The 17,845-nt window shown below is 38.0% G+C and overlaps 3 protein-coding genes across 3 annotated transcripts; all 3 read left to right on the top strand.

Moving 5' to 3' along the window:
• The first annotated feature begins 26 nt into the window (after positions 1–26).
• Positions 27–4,396, top strand: si:dkeyp-51f12.2 (uncharacterized protein LOC100151460 homolog). The gene is made up of 2 exons (XM_047801901.1): positions 27–1,267; positions 2,912–4,396. Exons 1-2 carry the CDS (start codon positions 984–986, stop codon positions 3,156–3,158), a joined length of 531 nt encoding a protein of 176 aa, XP_047657857.1. The 5' UTR covers positions 27–983; the 3' UTR covers positions 3,159–4,396.
• Positions 4,397–6,152: 1,756 nt separating this feature from the next.
• Positions 6,153–12,158, top strand: si:dkeyp-51f12.3 (uncharacterized protein LOC107988041 homolog). Its single transcript, XM_047801902.1, has 3 exons — positions 6,153–6,660; positions 7,818–8,281; positions 10,135–12,158. The coding sequence occupies exons 2-3, from the start codon at positions 8,091–8,093 to the stop codon at positions 10,328–10,330; spliced, it is 387 nt and encodes a 128-aa protein (XP_047657858.1). The 5' UTR covers positions 6,153–6,660; positions 7,818–8,090; the 3' UTR covers positions 10,331–12,158.
• A 664-nt stretch (positions 12,159–12,822) lies between these two features.
• On the top strand, positions 12,823–17,531 carry bsnd (barttin CLCNK type accessory subunit beta). The gene is made up of 3 exons (XM_027179612.2): positions 12,823–13,197; positions 13,601–13,686; positions 16,491–17,531. Exons 1-3 carry the CDS (start codon positions 13,021–13,023, stop codon positions 16,750–16,752), a joined length of 525 nt encoding a protein of 174 aa, XP_027035413.1. The 5' UTR covers positions 12,823–13,020; the 3' UTR covers positions 16,753–17,531.
• The last annotated feature ends 314 nt before the right edge of the window (positions 17,532–17,845 follow it).

The raw sequence follows: 17,845 nt of genomic DNA, 5'->3' as shown, positions 1-17,845 counted from the left end.
ACCTCCTCCGTGTACAAAGACACTAAGATACGACATCAAATCACGAGTTTTGCATCATAAATAGTGCACTATACAAAACATAGGAAGCTGTTTGGGACGCAGCCTAGAGGTTAAAATAAGTCCCTCCCACACAGAACACTGATTGGTCAGTGGCGCGTCAATTACGCCTTCTCCGGCTGTCGCGTGTAGACTGTTTTATCCAATAGGAATCAAGGAGATCAATCGGACCATTGCCTCAGTCCGGCGTGATCATTAACACGCTTGTTGAAAATATACGTGAAAGGGAAATAAAATATACCTTACATTAATCTTTACAAAGTATTGAAATGGCAAGAATATGCAACATTGATTCACGGCATGGTGCATTGCATTATAGTGCGTTTTTTTAACTTTATAAATTTTTTATAAATAAAATACTAGATGCGTTATTTAAGTGAAAAAAAAAGGTTTGATGGTGAGCGCACGTGCTTGTTGGTAAAGTCGGTGCGCGTGAAGCGCGTGAGTTTCAGTAAACAATGGGGTGGGGCGAGTGTACACTTGAACACACCAGTTGGCTAGTGTGTAACGGTACATGATACGCCCTAAATACCTAAATGAACGAGTGGGAATCGCGGAGAGAACGGATTGAATGGTATCATTCAGCCACGAAGCTCTTTTCTTTCTGAAACTGAGGGATCGTGCATAATCGGAATGATGCGTTTAGCTGTGCATGAGAGTCTGCTTTGTGCCTGAGAGTCTGCTTTGCGCCTGAGAGTCTGCTTTGTGCCTGAGAGTCTGCTTTGTGCCTGAGAGTCCAGTTCAGGGACTTAAAATGAGGACTCCTGGCGAGAACCTCATCCAGTTATACACTGTAGCCTAGGGAGAGAAAAAAGTTACATTTCTAGCACCAATTCTAGTAAAGGATAAGATTTTTGCAACTTTTAAGGAACTTTTAAAGGAGTCGCGCATGAGAGAGAATAAGAGACATAGAGAGAGAAAGAGAGATGCCTTCTCTGCATCATGGCGCCGTGTTCATTGGCGTCTTCCTCATCGTCACCGGCGGCTCGACCGCTTTCCTCACGTCTAGCCAAAGCAGACTGCAAGCGTTCAGCCTATGCTGCGTGGTGTTAGGCGCAGTCATGCTCATCCTTGGTCTCTTTTGGGCCATGAACGACAAGAGCCGTCAGGGCTCCTACACTAACGAATACACGCACGACTACGGGCACGTGCTGTTCAGCCCGCCGCCCGGAAACCACTTCCCGGAGTCCCAGTCCGTCTTCTTACACAGGTAAACGTGTGTTCTAACCCCACAAGCATGTATTATGTCCCAAATCTCCCCTGTAATTGTATGCATGCTTTGATGCACTATCAGTAAATCATTTAAACGATGGTTTATGTGAATTTAACCCATGGCCGAAATTCTTGTAATTACCCCAGACATATAAATCAAAAACATCCCATACAACAAATGAGTAGTGATAATAAAGATGATGAAAACCCATTAAAGTGTGAATATGGTGCTCATGACTGCTGCTTTTTTAAAATACTGTGCAATTCTTCAGTTTAGAATCAGATAAATGATTCTGTAAAATGGCTTTAAACTCATTCTTTCTAAGCAGAAAACTACCTCTACCCTGAATTATATACTGTGAGTAGATATAAAACTAATTTGTACATCTCTAAATGTTTATTTGTTTGTCCATGAAAGTGCATATTTTATTAAAGAACCTGAAATGCTGTTTGGATTGATTTCAGTCATTGATTTTACTCATTGTTCTTAGTCATTGATTTTAGATTTTTTTTTTTTTACTTATTGATTTGAGTCATTGAGGTGTGTAAGAGGACAGTAGAAGTGGCAGAAGCTAGAAAGTAACTGAACATGGAGGTTTATGATATACTGTAACTGTAATCAGACAGAGACTTGATGTTGAACAGTCATGTTGTCAAGGAAAATGTCACGTTCCACATCATATTGCTCTCTTGTTTGAGAAAATCAACATATTAATACTTTATGTTAATTGAGTAGTCAAGTGCTACAAGCACCCATTAGGAAATATGTTACACACACACACACACACACACACACACACACACACACACACACACACACACACACACACGTGTAGAGGATTAGGGGAGTCAATACAACAAATGTTTTTTTTCTTGTCTTTCCTCCTTAAAATGATTATAATTCACTCAGTGAACAAATGTAGCATATCTTTTTGTACATTTATCCCCCAAACGCTAAATCAGTTGAAATGGTTTGTGCACCACCTAGTGTTATGAAGCTCAGACCCTGTGTCTTAAAGACTAACACGTTATTCAGCTGAGCTTCATCTGTGGAAAAAAAGATAATACATTATTTGTTTGTTTTGTTTGCTTTTAAAATATTGAAGTAACTAATGATATTTCTCCTGTTACTCCCTTACAGATAGATTCCTATAGATTCCTATACTCCCTTACAGATAGATGTTTTAAAGAAGAAAAAACGCATAATTTGGTTATGAACATTGCAGTTTTATGCTTTTATGACAAATTAAAAAATACAGCTGGCAGATGTTCTGATAGGTTGTTTGTTTAACTAGTTATCTAGTTTTAAATAAAATAATCCTCGTCCTTTTGTTGTCATTTCAACCACATATAACTAATGCAATACACAGTGAAACGAGACGTTTGTCCAGGACCAGGGTGCTACATTAAACAACACAAAGCTAAGGACTTAAAGGAAGTTGTCCTAGCCATATAAAGGGGAATTCTGTCCTAAATGAGTAAACTCTAAGATTTGCAGTGAAACGTTTAACTTTAAATTTGGCCTGTTTATTTTTTTTAAACATCATGACTCAACATTTGCTGTATTTGTATTGCTAATATTTGTTGTGACGTTATCAAATACCAACGTTGTAATAATGTGTTCATACATTTATCGTTTTAGAACTTTGGAAAGGCAGAGACGAGGTGTGTACGGGGATGATTTTGACTACCCTCCCATGGAGCCGACATGTTTCAGCCCAGCCGCTCGTGGGCCGCCCCCCCACTGGGAGATGGAACCTCCGCCACCGTACGAAGTGGCCATCAAAACTACATGCAGCTCTACGAACATGAGACGCAGTTACTCGGACACGATGTTGTCCACTGAGCCACTTTTTAGTCGCTCCCGTGAGATCAGCTTTGAAGTGTAAGGCTTGTGCTGTCAATGAGCTGTTATGCTGCACGCATTTCGGAGCATGGCTCACCCAGGGAACCCAACCTCCAAAGGTGCTTCATAAACCCTTAGTATCAAAGCTACTCTATTTCTCTATTTCACAATGGGCTACAAATATGGTCAAAGGAGAAACCTATGAAACTGTAAGATTCCAAGGAGTTATTATCCGCTGTTTGCTCCTGTGAGGTGTGTTCATTTGTAATTATACTCCGAAGATAAACACATAATCTCTCTCAGTACTTATTTGGTATAACTGCCGGTGTTTGAAAATTGAGACCAATTTAGCAAATTATAAAATATCCATGCAGCGGCTGCATTTTCTCTCTATACATAACGCTGACATTACTCAAATGACTGACTATAAAGATGTACTTCTACCCCTTTACAAATCCCTCACAAGCATGAATCACAATCACTTCTTGACTGGTTTAGTGCACACGTGAGATTTAGTGACACTACTAGCTGCTCGCGAAGGTCACAAATTGCAGCACCTGGATTCACGAGCATGTACATAAAGTCATTTGCACAGTTTGAAGCACCAGCTTATGAGAAGTAAACAGAGAAAAGGCCTGGCTATATATGCAAAGATTTGTGCATGGTGATTTGAGAAGGAAAAGACAGACACACATTTGAAGAAACTGGAGCTGTAAGAAATGATACCAGAAAAATATTTCTGTAACAAAAGCACATCTAAAGTGGCCATAGTGAATTTTAACTGCTGTTGAATTGGACTGAGTGTTAACATTGTGGCAGGAGTCATAACGACGTATCTCTTCATCGGGGCGCTTACAGAGAATTACAGGAAACACTTACGTGCAACAACAAACCAGAGCATTATTTGATTCATCACTGGTGACCTTTGTGTCCCCTGGAGGAAACTGACAATTTAAGAAGCATTGATCTGTGACGTAATCTAAGTGTAGAATGCCTCGGTGATGCGATCATGAATGACCACAGTGCATTAGTAGGTTTAATGTTACCTTGGACTCCTTTTGTTTATAATTATAAATCATGGCATTTTTATTGATTGCTTTCTTTGCCTCAACCAAAGTGACATTAAAATGATGTGCCTCCATTAAATTACAGTTCAGGGCCTTTATGGGTACATTGCACTATACTTTATAGAATATGCACGATGTACATGGCTTACGTGCATGTACCCAAAGATTCTATTACGTTTTTGGAACAAAAATGTAGTGTTTTAATTTTTATTTTTTTTATTTATCAAATAAAGTAATACAATATTAAAATATTGTTATTTAAATATACATTCAAATGTTTTGCATTATTACACAATTATTACACCAGTAATTGTTATACATTCACTGTCCACTTTATTAGGAACACTTGTACACCAGGACATCCGTGCAGTTATCTAATCCGTCAATTACATGGCAGCAGCACAATCGTGTGAAAATGCTTCTACTTGGTTAGATTGGTTTGAGTTGACAGGACAACAGTAACGCAAATCATTTTTAAAACCGTGATTAGCAGAAATGCATCTCAGAATGTACAACAGCTCAAACCTCGAGGGGAAGGGACTAGAACGGCGGAAGACCACATCAGAATCCAATCTAATCAGACAAGATCAGAAATCCGAGGCTATCGTGTGCACCAGCAATCCCAAAAGGCAGTTAGAAAACAGATTAGATCAAAAACAAACAAACAAACAAAACGTCATTGTTTTTTTCTATTCTTGATTTGTCCAGTGTGAGTCAGTGCTCATGATGAAGAACCTGATCTGGTTTCCTGCTGTTGTAGAAAAGGATAGATGAGTTGTGCATTCTGAGATGCTTTTGTGTTCACCTGAGATAAATGTAAATGATGTAAAGAAACAAAACTGACAGTCCAAACAGTTAGATAGTTAGACCTTTTCTACTTTACTTTCTAAGCCTGTTTAACTATATTAATTATAAATAATTCTTTATAACATCTCTGGATTCAAGGCTCCTGGAGTAAGTGTTAACAATTAGAAAGCACTGGTTTAGACCAATGTTTTTCCATTACCGAGAAATAATACATTAAATACATGAGGAATTGTATTTTGAATATAGAGAACTCTGTTCTCCTTGTCACCTGGGTGATAAACCAAGGGAACATCTGTTGTACTATCAATATGTATCTTTTACCTGTGAAGGTGCATGGAGTGTGTCCTTTAATTAGATTTTTGTGTAAAGGTACATCAGTGGTCCTTCAGAACTTAAATTCTAATTAAGGGAAATATAAACTAAATGGACACAAGTATGTGGACACCAAACCCACATACCCACTTTTTTGTCCTTCCACAAATGACTGCCACAAAGTTGAAAGCCTGAGGCATTACAATATCCCATCACTGGAACTATATTGTACTGTATAAACTAAACAGGCCTGTTCCAGCCCTGTGCACAAAGCAAGCTCCATGAAGATTTGCCAAGGTTTATGTGTAATATGTTGATTGTCCTGCACAAACTCCTGACCTCGATCCCACTGAACACCTTTGGGATGACATCATTGTGGCTGAATGATCACAAACGTTCCAAAAAAGTGGCAAGCCTTCCCTAAAGAGTGGATCTTATAACAAAGGGGAATAAATATGGATTCAGATGTTCAACCAGCACCTACTTTGGACAGTATAACTTACCACATTCATGTCTCCAGGTAAAAGATGCATTTCTAACAGCAGAAAATATATTCCCTTAACAAAAAACAAACAAACAAAAAAAAAAACCTTTTGCAATTGCACCCTTGCAAGGTAAAAATATAAGAAAACAACATATTATTTCTTGTTTTTAGGTACAAGTGTAATGTTTCAGCTCAAATAGATCCCAGAAATAGATCCTTGGTGCATAACGTTGGTATTAGACTAAATCTGTTCCATGTAAACAAACCATGTTCCTCCTTTTAGCTTTGTCATGCTTTGTCTGAATGCTGGATGAGGAAATAAAATCTCTCCAGCTCTCACAGAGTGCACTAAGAAGATTAGATGTATTTACACCTAGCTATAAATTCAGCCCTTTTTCAGTCCGAGCTGTTGACGCAGATTTGTCCAGATGGCTTTTTTTTTTTTTTTTTTTGCGCTCTTGTAGAACTTCCCCTGTTTCTGGAACAGTCAGAAACGGTTCGGTTAAAAAGCACTTTAACGCTTTATAGCATTTCTCACGGCGTTTTTTTATTTTTTTTTTAGCGATTTGAGAACACCAGGTAGGTGGATGCTACTCTATTGGCATGAATGGGACCTCCGTCTGATTGCTCGGACCAAACCACAGCGATCTCGCCGTCTTTTGGTGTCTCCCGCTGGATCCTACAGGAAATGAGGGGCTCGGCTCATGGTGACTCAGCTGCAGCTGCGCGGATCGTGTTTAGTCGGGTTTTTTTTTAAAAATCTCTCTGTCTCTCAACAACGCTTCTTCAAGACTTAAACACCGCTAACGTTCATCTTCAGCCGTCCACATCTTGCTTTCTGGAAGGAATATACGATTTACTTGGGCAGTAACAAGGTAAGCTGGGAGCAGCTGGATAACGTTTGTATACAGTGTCGCGTGTAAACGTGTCTGTTTGTTACAAACGATGTTTACATCCGTCTGCACGTTCTGTAGGCCTTTAACTGTCGATATGTGGATATTTTTTATTTTATTATTATTATTTTAAATGATCAATCATCCTGGTGTATTAGATTATAATGTAATAGTTACAGTAGGCATCCTCTCTTTCACTGGTGTCAGTTCACCAAAACCAAAAGGTGTGGCACTGACTCTGATATCAAATAAACCCACTTAAATTGTTGTTTCTGTTCATTGAATAACTGTTTTCAACATATATCTTTATCTATCTATTGATTGCCTACACAACAACTTCATACACTGTAACAGTCGGTCAAACATCTGTCTCAAACGTCAGTCAAACATCTGTATCAGTGCTTTAAAACACATTCCCAGTTGTTTAGAAACATGGCAGATGTGTTGCCATGGCTACTTGTTGAACCTGTATTCATTTCTGATGAATACTGATGAGCAGCTGAATTGAATTGAGGATTAATTTGTGTGTGTGTGTGTGTGTGTGTGTGTGTGTGTGTGTGTGTGTGTGTGTGTGTTGTCTTTTAAAACAAAAAGTATCTAAACGTTTGTTTTTATAGCTGAAGGTCTTATATCTAATTGAAAATACAGAACATTTAATATGTTCCCTCTTAGAGATTCAACGCTTTTTAGGCACACACTGTTTGTTTGTTTTTTTTAAATCGAAATAACAAGATCTGAGACGTAACTGGTATAGCAATATTGATGAAATAATATTCTTATCCCAGTTATTGCCATTTTGACATGATTCCCTTGTTAAAAGTAATTTTAAAATACCCCAAATTTCCCTTGTGGGAAATGTTTTGGTATTTGTATAATAAATGCTTGATTAAAAGATTTAGGTCCAGCCTGGATATATATTTATAAAGCCTTCAAACATTAAAAAAAAGCATTGACAAATGAAAAGTTTATTATAATCTCATGGCTAGATCAGGAGGGTCACAATAGATATGAACAGGAAAGCTATATAGATTACATATCAAGTTTTGGTCTGTGTGTCATTTATTACATTGTTAATACTACATAAGCACACAGATATCTGTTGTTAAACTGTTTTATTTTCCTCACTTCCCTTACTCTAGGTGGTTCTTATGATTTGGTCTTTGGGGACATGAGCTGACACTAGACTGGCCTGGCTTTTGTGCTGTGCTCTGTGCAAAATAGCCCCCTTGTACAGACACACACATCCACATCGACACTCATAGCCACGCCTGCACACACTGACACCTGGTTTTAGCAGCGTGGCGGGCACTGAGGCTGAGCGTGATGGCTCGGAGGAGCAGGGCCATGTGCCTTTGCCCCACAGAGCACTGGTGAGTTTGGGGGTGCTGCTGGTGGCTCTCGGTGTTGTCCTCATGATGTTTGCTACAGTGTACACTGGTGCATTTGGTTCAGCCCTCGCTGCCCTTGGCTTTGGTGTTCTCATCTACTCCTTCTGCAGAGTAATGAAGTCCAGCAACCACAACATGACCATCCCAGGTCACTTTCTGCTGCACTCACGCACCGGCACCCAGTACACATATGAGCAAGCCATCGCTTTGCAGAGGTAAGCAAGCAAACTTAACCATTATGTTCCTTTAAAGGTGGAACTAAGAATGTCTATTGTTGTTGATTTTATTGATTTTATTGATGGTGCAAATAATTGAGATGAGGATTAGAGATGTAAAGAACATCCAAATCTTAGAGGTAAATAGAATGTGGGTATTAATGAGCAACATTTTGGTTGCAGGTTTGTACTTTTTGTGTTTAATACTTAAATGTTAAAGTCACAAAATTTGGTGATTAAACTATTAAAATAGAAAAAGGTGGAGAGCATAGAAAAAAAACATCTTGGGGTTCTCCAGTGCATAACAGACCTGATGGTTCAGTATGCTGAACTGACTGTGACCCTGTTCTTTAACCCAGCCTTTTGTAAGCACAGTTTGTTAGGGGAAGCAGCATACATTTCTGCTGTAAATTTTTGATTTACATGGCACAGTGTTGGAGCCAAACTAGTCACAGCTTGTAGTACACATCAGATACCTCAAAGCATAAGGACAGATCACTATAAACAGACATGTAGCTGTTTGAAGGTTGCTTTTGCTGTGGTGCACTGCGTTAATTCTGTAAGATCAGGACTTCAAGACAAAGCATTCAGTGGTTGCTTAACAAGTTCCTCCTTCTTAATTTAGTGCATATCCGTGACGCAAGAAAAAGCAGGCAATTTGCTTATCTGATTTCTTTGAGCTGTTGGTATGTCACCAAAGCGGTCTCATACCAGACGGTGCACAACAGACAAAGATAGACTTGTGTCTCAGAATTAGGCTGGATAGGACATGATTTGCATCTATTGCCAAATCTCTGTGCTTTCTTGATGGTAATCACATGATTAGGAAAACTATCAGAAACCAGAGCCAGCTGTGTGTACTTGTTGAAATAATAAAGCGAAGTTTGCAAGAGCTGGAGAGAGTATTTTGCTGACATAATCTAAAATGTTATAGAGGATCTCGCCCCCTTTTACCCCTGTCTTTTCCCCTTGAGTTTGTATGAGAGCATAAACACTCCAGCTGACTGAATAACCTCAGCACTGGGTCTGCTCCATTATGAGAAATTCGAAATGAGTGAATAGGCTGCAATTTGTTTTTCCATGCATTCCCAAGTCTTGCCAGGTTTGGGGTGTATGAATTGCTGTTACAGCGAACAATTGTTGATTCCTGCTCTAAACATGATATTGCCAGTTAGCCAAAAAACACACTTATTAGGATCTATTATTAAAATACTAAACGCACAATGAAGTACAAGAGAAAGTAAGGAATAAACGAAAGATGCTTCTGGCAAGGACTAATGAAGGTACAAATTTTTTGTTCAACTTCTGGCCAGCTAAAAGACTTGATTGAAATTCTGGCAGCAGGTAGACAGGATCTGTCTTGTCTCTGTTTGAGTTAAAGACATCTGTGTAATTTCTGTAGAGGAAGCTACAGATAAAACCTTAATTATAGATTGTAAATAATAATGTATGCTTTAATATCACACTGTATACAATTTTTAGTGCTGGAGCTTAGCCTAGATTTTTGCTGAAATTTACATTTTTTGAATAGTTTTACAAGGCTTTGGTTAGTTTTGTTTTGGAGCATTGGCATGTCTATTCTGGACATGAAAACTCGCATGTCTTTAAAAAAATATATAAAATAGATTATAAATAGATTAGCAGCTGTCCAGCTGGAAGGATTACCTAGGAGATACCCAAAGGAAACAAGTACTGTAGTTTGGAGCCAGTGCTTTTAGATTTCTTGTATTGTATGGCAATGTATTGAATGGCAATTACTTTTATACCTTAAGCAAGTCATTTCCATAAGTTTGTTATATAAAAAATAATTTGGGCTCATCACAGTGAGCAACTGTGCCTGTTATTGCCTGCAGGAGGCTAGACAGGATCCGCAGGGCTTCAGCAGAAGAGCGCCGCTCAGCCCAGAGCCCCCCTCCAATACTCAACACTCTCAACAGCCTACCTGGAACGCCACCTCCCTGGGACATGGAGCCTCCACCATCCTATGAGACTGTCATGAAGACCACCACACTCCCACATCCGGCAGTGATCATGACTCCGTCCTCCTGACCACATGAGAATGATGATAACCAATTAGGTGCTATTGAGAGCTAAGTGCCGAGTCCCAGACTGTACTTTTTCTGCATTTGTAGTGAATCACTCAGGCAGATTGAAAACCATAAGTGTCCACAATAAGAGCATCTGATGAGCTCTAGGAAGTATATGCATTGCCTCATTGATGGCTTAAATGCTAGTCATATGACTTCATATGACCTAATAGTACTAAGTAATGGTACATGCAACTTTAACCCTGTGTAGAAAATTGTTTACAATTTAAAAGTGGCCCTGACATGGAAATCTGTAACAGAGTAAATATTTCAGTGATTAGAAGTAAAGAGTTTCCCCAAACTTTTTATTTCTAATAGATGGCTGAAAAGTTTTTGTACGATCTGTAGCTAAAACTCTGCTAAAAATGAGACACGAGTCAATTTCATGATTCATAAATGAGCTGACTGTTTTTTTTGTTGTTGTTGTTTTTGTACTTTTTGTACACAATTTTCAGGGTGTCCTTTTGGTTTGGTTTCTCCTTCACTGATGGACAAGCAAACTCTGCAATTTCTATGGAAACATAGATTTCCAGATATTTTATACCAGGGAAAAACAATTCTCCTTATCTCTTTATAATGATTGAGGCAAATCATTTAGCTGTGTATTTTTTGTACTTTAAAACAGCGGTGGATAAAGTGGAAAAGTAGTACTCCTCAGGAACAAAACAAAAAAAAAAACTTTGGCCCGCCGGGAGAAGGCGATTATAGAATACTAGAGCAAAAAGTTTCCTTATGAGAAAAACTGTTAACTATCCAAAGAACACTTTATAAAAGTATTTTCTTTTTGAAACTACGAATGGGAGAAAAGAAGGCTGGTGATGTGTCTGTAAAAGCACATGCAAGGTCAAAGCTGTGTTTAATAACATATTTGACATAAATCATTTTAGCTTCTTTCCTTTTATACTTGCTTTTGAGTTTATTCTTTTTTTTTAAGTTCTTATTTTCAGACAGCATTTCGAATTGTTCCTGACAATCACTGAGCTGGAGTTCATGTATTAGATCTAGACTAATGCCTGTTGGGGCATTTGCATTTCTACATTACAGAATAGCATAAAACACAAAGAAAGATCTGAAATGAAAAACAGATAGGAAACTACGGTAATGAATATAATGTCCCTGCTAGGAATAGACAGTGCCAAGAAGAGTTCTGTAATGTTGCTATTAGGAAAGTGTGACAAAATACTTCACCCCACATTCCTTACTCTTTACAGGCTTCATTTTATCATACAATCCCAGGATTAATGCCACTACACTAGCACTATGGTGCAAACGGGCCCTGAAAGGGAACAGATTTTTTTTGAACTGATGGACAGACTAGATTGTAATAGACGTTTGAAAGCTTGTGTGTTTAGAATTTTTGTGTGCGTATGGTGATTTACTGGTCTTGCTTTGCTAGCTGAAAGCGTTTTCTGTTCTAACTGTGTATTTATCCTGACAGTGGATTTTTTAAACAATGTAAATTCTTGGTAGTGCCTTGGACCACTGATCAGTTTAATGGCTCATAAACTTTAACGTCTTGGACCAGCTAGTGTTATTTAAGAGGAGGTCATTCTCGATTTTCATTTCGCCACAAGTTTGTGTAGTGACATGTTATAAAAGCAGTGCACTGCCCTGAATGAATGTAAAACTCTTCTCTTTTCCACTACTTCTCTCTTTTTTTACACTTCTCACTATACAGGCTTATATGCAACAGGAATTTTCAGTCAAATATCGTGTATGTCTGTGTTGTGTTTTTCATTTGTCACTCTTGATATTTTGATGTTTAATGTCAAATAAAATGGTTAAATCAATTTACTGCCCACTATGTATCTCTTTGGCGCTGAAAAGCCATGGCGAGTCGATGATGTCTGTGTTTAGCAATAAGAATCCAAGCATGAATGTTGAGCTGAGTGGCCCAATCTTAGACCTATATGTAATATGGCAACAGATTATTTAACCAGATTGCAGAATAACAAACAAATCATAAGTGAATGAGCCAAATTATATGTTTAAACCAAGTCTTAACCTGTAATGGTTGCCAGTTCTTGTATAACTCAATCTTGGTTTGGATTTACAGTACTGTACATTATAAAGCTTTTAGTATCATAAAGCTGCCATTTCATGATATGATTATCTCACAGTGTTCGAATGTAGCTTTTGGATTTGTGTTTACCTCCTACTTCATAAAAATAGTTTTTCCTTCGATCAGTAAGCAGGATACTAGCATACACAGTGTATATTATTATAGACTATAATTATAATATAGGATGACTACACTTTTTAAACTGTTACTTCTGGAATGCATTTAACAATTAAATATTGGATATAGACCAACTATGGAACTATCTGGTGTGTAATACTGCTAGATTTTGGTAGTTTCTTTATTAGTCTATATAAGTCCAACCCCTCAAAAGCTGCCATAGTACACATCTGCTGTTCGCTTTTAAGAAAGTGCTTAGGTGAAGTACAGGTGCAGCTTCGGGGAAGGTCATCTAGTCACAGCTCATTAGCAGTCCAATGATCCTGGCAGCTTGGTTCTCATCCAGCCCCGCAAACCACCAATCACATGTGTTCTGCCTACTCAGTATCACTTTCACCTCACTGTGGCTAAAGTCACTGGATTCTTTTTCTTCAGAGATTTGTTTTAATTTTTTTTATTTTTATACATAATTCATGGCAGAGAACAAGCCTTACCGTTACGGGCTCATCGTCCTGGGGCTGGTGCTGGTGGCACTTGGAGTCTTCTTGGTGGCTGTAGAGGAACCTCAGGTGTTTGTCACTTTCTGTACAATGGGGGCGTTGATGGTGAGCATTGGGACAGTTTGGAGCATGTGCCAGTGCTATCCACGGGTGAGGAAAGAAATTAACATTCAGTAATGTTTGTACTCTGCTAAGCACACATTATATTTTATAGACATCAGATGTATATTGTATATAAACTGAATGTTTGAAGAAATAGATTCTGAATTCAGTAATGTATTGCATTTACTATCATAGGTCAGCATTTCTGCATTCAACCACACCGGATGAGGAAAGCCTATAATGTAAATGCTCAGCTGAAGTGATTTTATTTACTTGACTGAATATCTTATTGTCCTGCAAGCAGTTGCTGAACATGATCAATGTATCACTATGCATACAGTAAATATGCATCGATATAAACCAAATTTTAAACCAGCAAAAGACCACATACCTATTAGACAGCATTACTTGTTTATGTTAGCTTTACAGATTTTATTGCTGTATTCTTTAGGTAACATTCATCCTACCACAACAGGAAATATTAGGAAGCAGTGAGAAAGAGGAGCTGTGTGCCGAAGTCAAGGTCCTACAGGTCAGGTAAGTCATAGCAACATGAATAGCAGATTTCTAGGAACATAACACCATGGATTGGTTGGAAATTCATAATGAAGCAGTTAAAGTTTGCTAAATGTTTGCAATTCAAATATCAATCTATAGCCAAATGTCACACACTATGTTATGCTAAATTACTGACAGCTATTTTAAACACACAGTGCCCGTACAGTTAAAGAAAGGCATACTCAAAATAACCAGCGATCGATTCACGTGTACTAATGCAATCTCACTTTCACAACATCAGATTGAGAGGCTTTCTCAGTCTGACCGTGTGCTTGCGTGACCTATCAGCAATCGTTATCCATCAGTTCTCCCATCCTTCCCACACTAACAAGGCTCCAAATTCTTCTGATTGAATCCGGCCAGACAGTGAATGTGGTTATGTAGACTATGATGAGATTATCCTAACGGTAATATTGATGGGATGGAGTTTTAATCCAGCATCTTCAAAAAACTAAGATTGCATGCTTGTTTCAGAGAACAAGTGTTTGTTTTCTAAGTGCATGCTGATTGGTAAACACTCAAAGGTCACTTTGTTAGGAACATCTGTACACCTGCTTTATTTATGCGGTTATCATATCAGCCAATCGAGTGGCAGCAGCACAAAAAAAACATGGAGATAGGAGTCAAGAGCTTCAGAATAAATATCAAAATTTCCAGTTTGGGTAAATCTGTGCCCATAATAAACTCTTGATCTTGACTGACAGAAGAGAAACAGGATTTGAGTTACTATATACTTCCTGGAAGCTTGAGCCTATCTGGCTTTTCCCCTCTGATCTCTCTACAAACATTTCCACCCACAGAACTGTCTCTCACTTAGTGTTTTATCCACACCGTTCTATATAAACTCTAGAGAATATTATTTATGTATGAAATTTTCACTATCTGCAAGATTTTTTTTTCCACTGCTGTCCTGATTGGATAACCACATGAATCTGCAGGTATACAGGTGTTCCTAATAAAATGGATGGTAAGTGTATTAGTGTCTTAGTGTCCTAGGCGTGGATACTGTAATGTCCTGTATCTGCAAAATTAATGGGCAAACACCATAGCAACAAGCTATATACTCAGATGCAATGCTGTTTAGTGATTATCAGAGGCCACAATGTGTCCCAATACTTCTGACCTACAGTATACGTTTCATTCCAAAACAAGAATCCATGAATAAGAACTCCATGGTCCTATTGCTTGCTGACATTTCTGATCCTTTCATCATCATGATTCATGGTAGAACTGCTTAAGGGTTTGATTACTTATCAGGAGATTGTGAGTTCCAATTCTAACACCACCAAGTGGGTACCGTGGAGTCTTTGAGCAAGGCTTTCAGTTGTTGGAATATTCCTTTTATTCCCTTTTTGTAAAAGCATCAGTCAAGTGAATAAATGGAAATGGATCTATACAACCAGACACGTATCTTACACACTTCCAGCCTAGATTAGATTTTCCTTAGGATACTAGAGACACTGTTTTCTAATCTATTCTGACAGTCTATTACATAGTGTTGTATTCTATCCAATGAAGAGCATGTTCTGTTGTAATTCTTCACATAAATTGAATTTGAATTGCTGACTTTATGGAGTTTCACATGTTTTCCCCATGTCTACAACTCCAAAAAAAACACCGGTAGGGAATTATTGCAGAAAATGCCTCAGAAATGGATTTAATAGAGATTATGTGTCATGAAACCACACAAAGTTGTCCGTAATAAAGTATAGAGGAAAATCAAAATATACTTTGCAAATTATAAATAATAGCATGAGTGTTTTCACCTGTTACCCATAAATTAGTTCTGGTGCAATCATTTCCCATCAGATGTCACATAATTAATTGAATAAAGTTGACCTATGTGCAATTAATGTGCCACATGAAGAAAATATAAATACACCAGGAGTTTATTCAAGAACATACTTAAAATGAAAACATCATAAAGACCACAATGCATTGTTTAAAAATCCTGGATCAGCATCAACTATCAATGGTTTAGGTATAAAAAATAATATTCCAAACCTTCCACATTCCACCATTACCACTGATTATTAAATGGAAAGAAGATGACTGAAAATGAAAAATGAACATGACTATGCCTAAAGGCAGACTATGCTTGTTCTCAAAAAGCCAATGACTGCATAAAGAGGGCATTAGTCAGAGGAGAGATCTATAGCTCAGGTGAAAAAATGATGTTCTCAAGGCATTTAACAAAGTTGGGTTTTAATCACTGAGTGCCACTTTAAACCTTCCCAAGTGTTTGACTTTCCCAAAAGTTGGAGATCGAGCAAACATTTTGATAAAAGTCCTCATTACAGTTAAAAATCACTAAGATGACTTGTTTTGCCTATACAAGTGGTCATGTGAACATTAACTGAGACTAGGAATGCTGGTTTGCTTCATTTTATACTACACACCATAGTCAGAGGGCACTGGGGCACAGAATATGCTGGAATGTAACTAACAAATAGGGAATCTAGGGTAGAATTGGGGTCCAATTTATTATATAAAAGAAGTAGCATAGTTTACATGTTTTGTGTAGTGACAAAATGCATAATCAGCAAAGAGATTCTACAGTTCTCAGAAATAATAATTAATTAATAATAAAATAGTAAAAATGAATAGTACAGATAATTAAACCAATTTCCTTAATGTATGTGCCAACATAATTTCTTTCTTTCTTTCTTTCTTTCTTTCTTTCTTTCTTTCTTTCTTTCTCTTTCTTTCTTTCTTTCTTTCTCTTTCTTTCTTTCTTTCTTTCTTTCTTTCTTTCTTTCTTTCTTTCTTTCTTTCTGTTCTAGTCACACTCCTGATGAACCTGTCAGGGCTCCTTTGGCTGTTTTCAGTCAGATAGAGGATGTTGAAAAGGATGGAATTCACTCACTAGATGAAACAGGACAATCTCCTGAGATCACTGGCATCCACCAGAGCTCTCCCAGCATGCACCAGGCCTGCCCAAGAGCCTCTCTTCCAGACAACAGGGCTGCACAACCTGATACCGATCTCTACTACGGCGAGGTAAAAGATCCAAGCTGCTTAAAAACGGAGCTGGACAGCGAATAAAAGTCTGAAATGAAAGTCAGGGGTCATAAATACTGTATACAGGATGAGTAAGGCACTGGGTGCCTTATATCCTGGTTATAAGACACAAACACACAAGTGACCCCTTCAATGAACACACATACACACAAGCTAATGTGATTCATATTACCACGGAGACAGGATCAAAGGGAATGGAGATAAAGAAGGAAGAGAAAGAGAATAATCGGTAAATATTTAAAGTTTAAACTCGGGTTATGAATATGGCTTTGAGTCATAGTCAGCAGCTTTACAAGGGCAGCATCTGTCAGTATGTTTTCATCAGTCAAGCATGATAAAGAAGGCAAGAAGAAACGAGAAGAGCAATATGATGAATAAAAGGGTTAAACGTGAAGTGTGCATGACTAGAAACGGAATAGTTGTCATGAAGCAGGTGTACTTAAATTAATATTCAGATTCAGTTGCCATCAAAACAAACATGACAACCCTGGACAGAAGTCATGCAGCAGTGCTGTGAAAATAACCAGACACAGACACTGCTTTATAAGGGAAACACACATGCACACAGGGTTTACAAAGCCGGGATGTTAGTGAATGAGTTGGGTGCAGTCGGCTGTCAGTGCAACTCATACAATTTTAAATAATTGAAATAAGAAAACAGCTTGGTATGATTTTCTTCCAACTCTGAGTTACTTGGAAGAGCTAAAGCTATTTTCTAAACTGTGTCATCTGGCCTACATTTAAAGTTGTAACGCAAAGTGGTTTCCAATCATTTTAATAAATTTCCAATGATTTTCATCTCAGACTTGTTTTCTGAACTCAATTTAAATCCAGTTTATCATAACACTATGCAATCATTCTCCTGGATTTCTGCAGGGCAGACTATAAGAAACGGGGGATTCACTTCCAAAGGAAGAGCCATTTCAGAAGATACGGGAAAACAGCCTTTAGCTGGCTGACCTCCTAGAACCCTGTAATATTTCTAGATGCATTTACATGCATTCATTTCACTGATGCTTTTATCCAAATCAATTTACAAATGAGTCAGAATACAGTCCAAGCTTGAATCTGCAGCTAACTGGGATACAAGTGGTGCACAACTAAGTTTCCACCGATT

Source organism: Tachysurus fulvidraco, chromosome 16 (assembly GCF_022655615.1).
Source record: "Tachysurus fulvidraco isolate hzauxx_2018 chromosome 16, HZAU_PFXX_2.0, whole genome shotgun sequence".
NCBI lineage: Eukaryota > Metazoa > Chordata > Actinopteri > Siluriformes > Bagridae > Tachysurus > Tachysurus fulvidraco.
The sequence above is the reverse complement of the archived record's forward strand: the minus strand, read 5'-3'. Positions and strand labels throughout refer to the sequence as shown.

Bases quoted from the DNA above. Each gene is read 5' to 3' on its own strand.
- si:dkeyp-51f12.2 (XM_047801901.1), top strand. From the start codon at position 984: ATGCCTTCTCTGCATCATGGCGCCGTGTTCATTGGCGTCTTCCTCATC. The intron at 1,268-2,911 runs GTAAACGTGTGT...TTATCGTTTTAG, and splicing joins CAGTCCGTCTTCTTACACAG to AACTTTGGAAAGGCAGAGAC.
- si:dkeyp-51f12.3 (XM_047801902.1), top strand. From the start codon at position 8,091: ATGATGTTTGCTACAGTGTACACTGGTGCATTTGGTTCAGCCCTCGCT. The intron at 8,282-10,134 runs GTAAGCAAGCAA...TATTGCCTGCAG, and splicing joins CAAGCCATCGCTTTGCAGAG to GAGGCTAGACAGGATCCGCA.
- bsnd (XM_027179612.2), top strand. From the start codon at position 13,021: ATGGCAGAGAACAAGCCTTACCGTTACGGGCTCATCGTCCTGGGGCTG. The intron at 13,198-13,600 runs GTGAGGAAAGAA...TGTATTCTTTAG, and splicing joins TGTGCCAGTGCTATCCACGG to GTAACATTCATCCTACCACA. The intron at 13,687-16,490 runs GTAAGTCATAGC...TTTCTGTTCTAG, and splicing joins GTCAAGGTCCTACAGGTCAG to TCACACTCCTGATGAACCTG.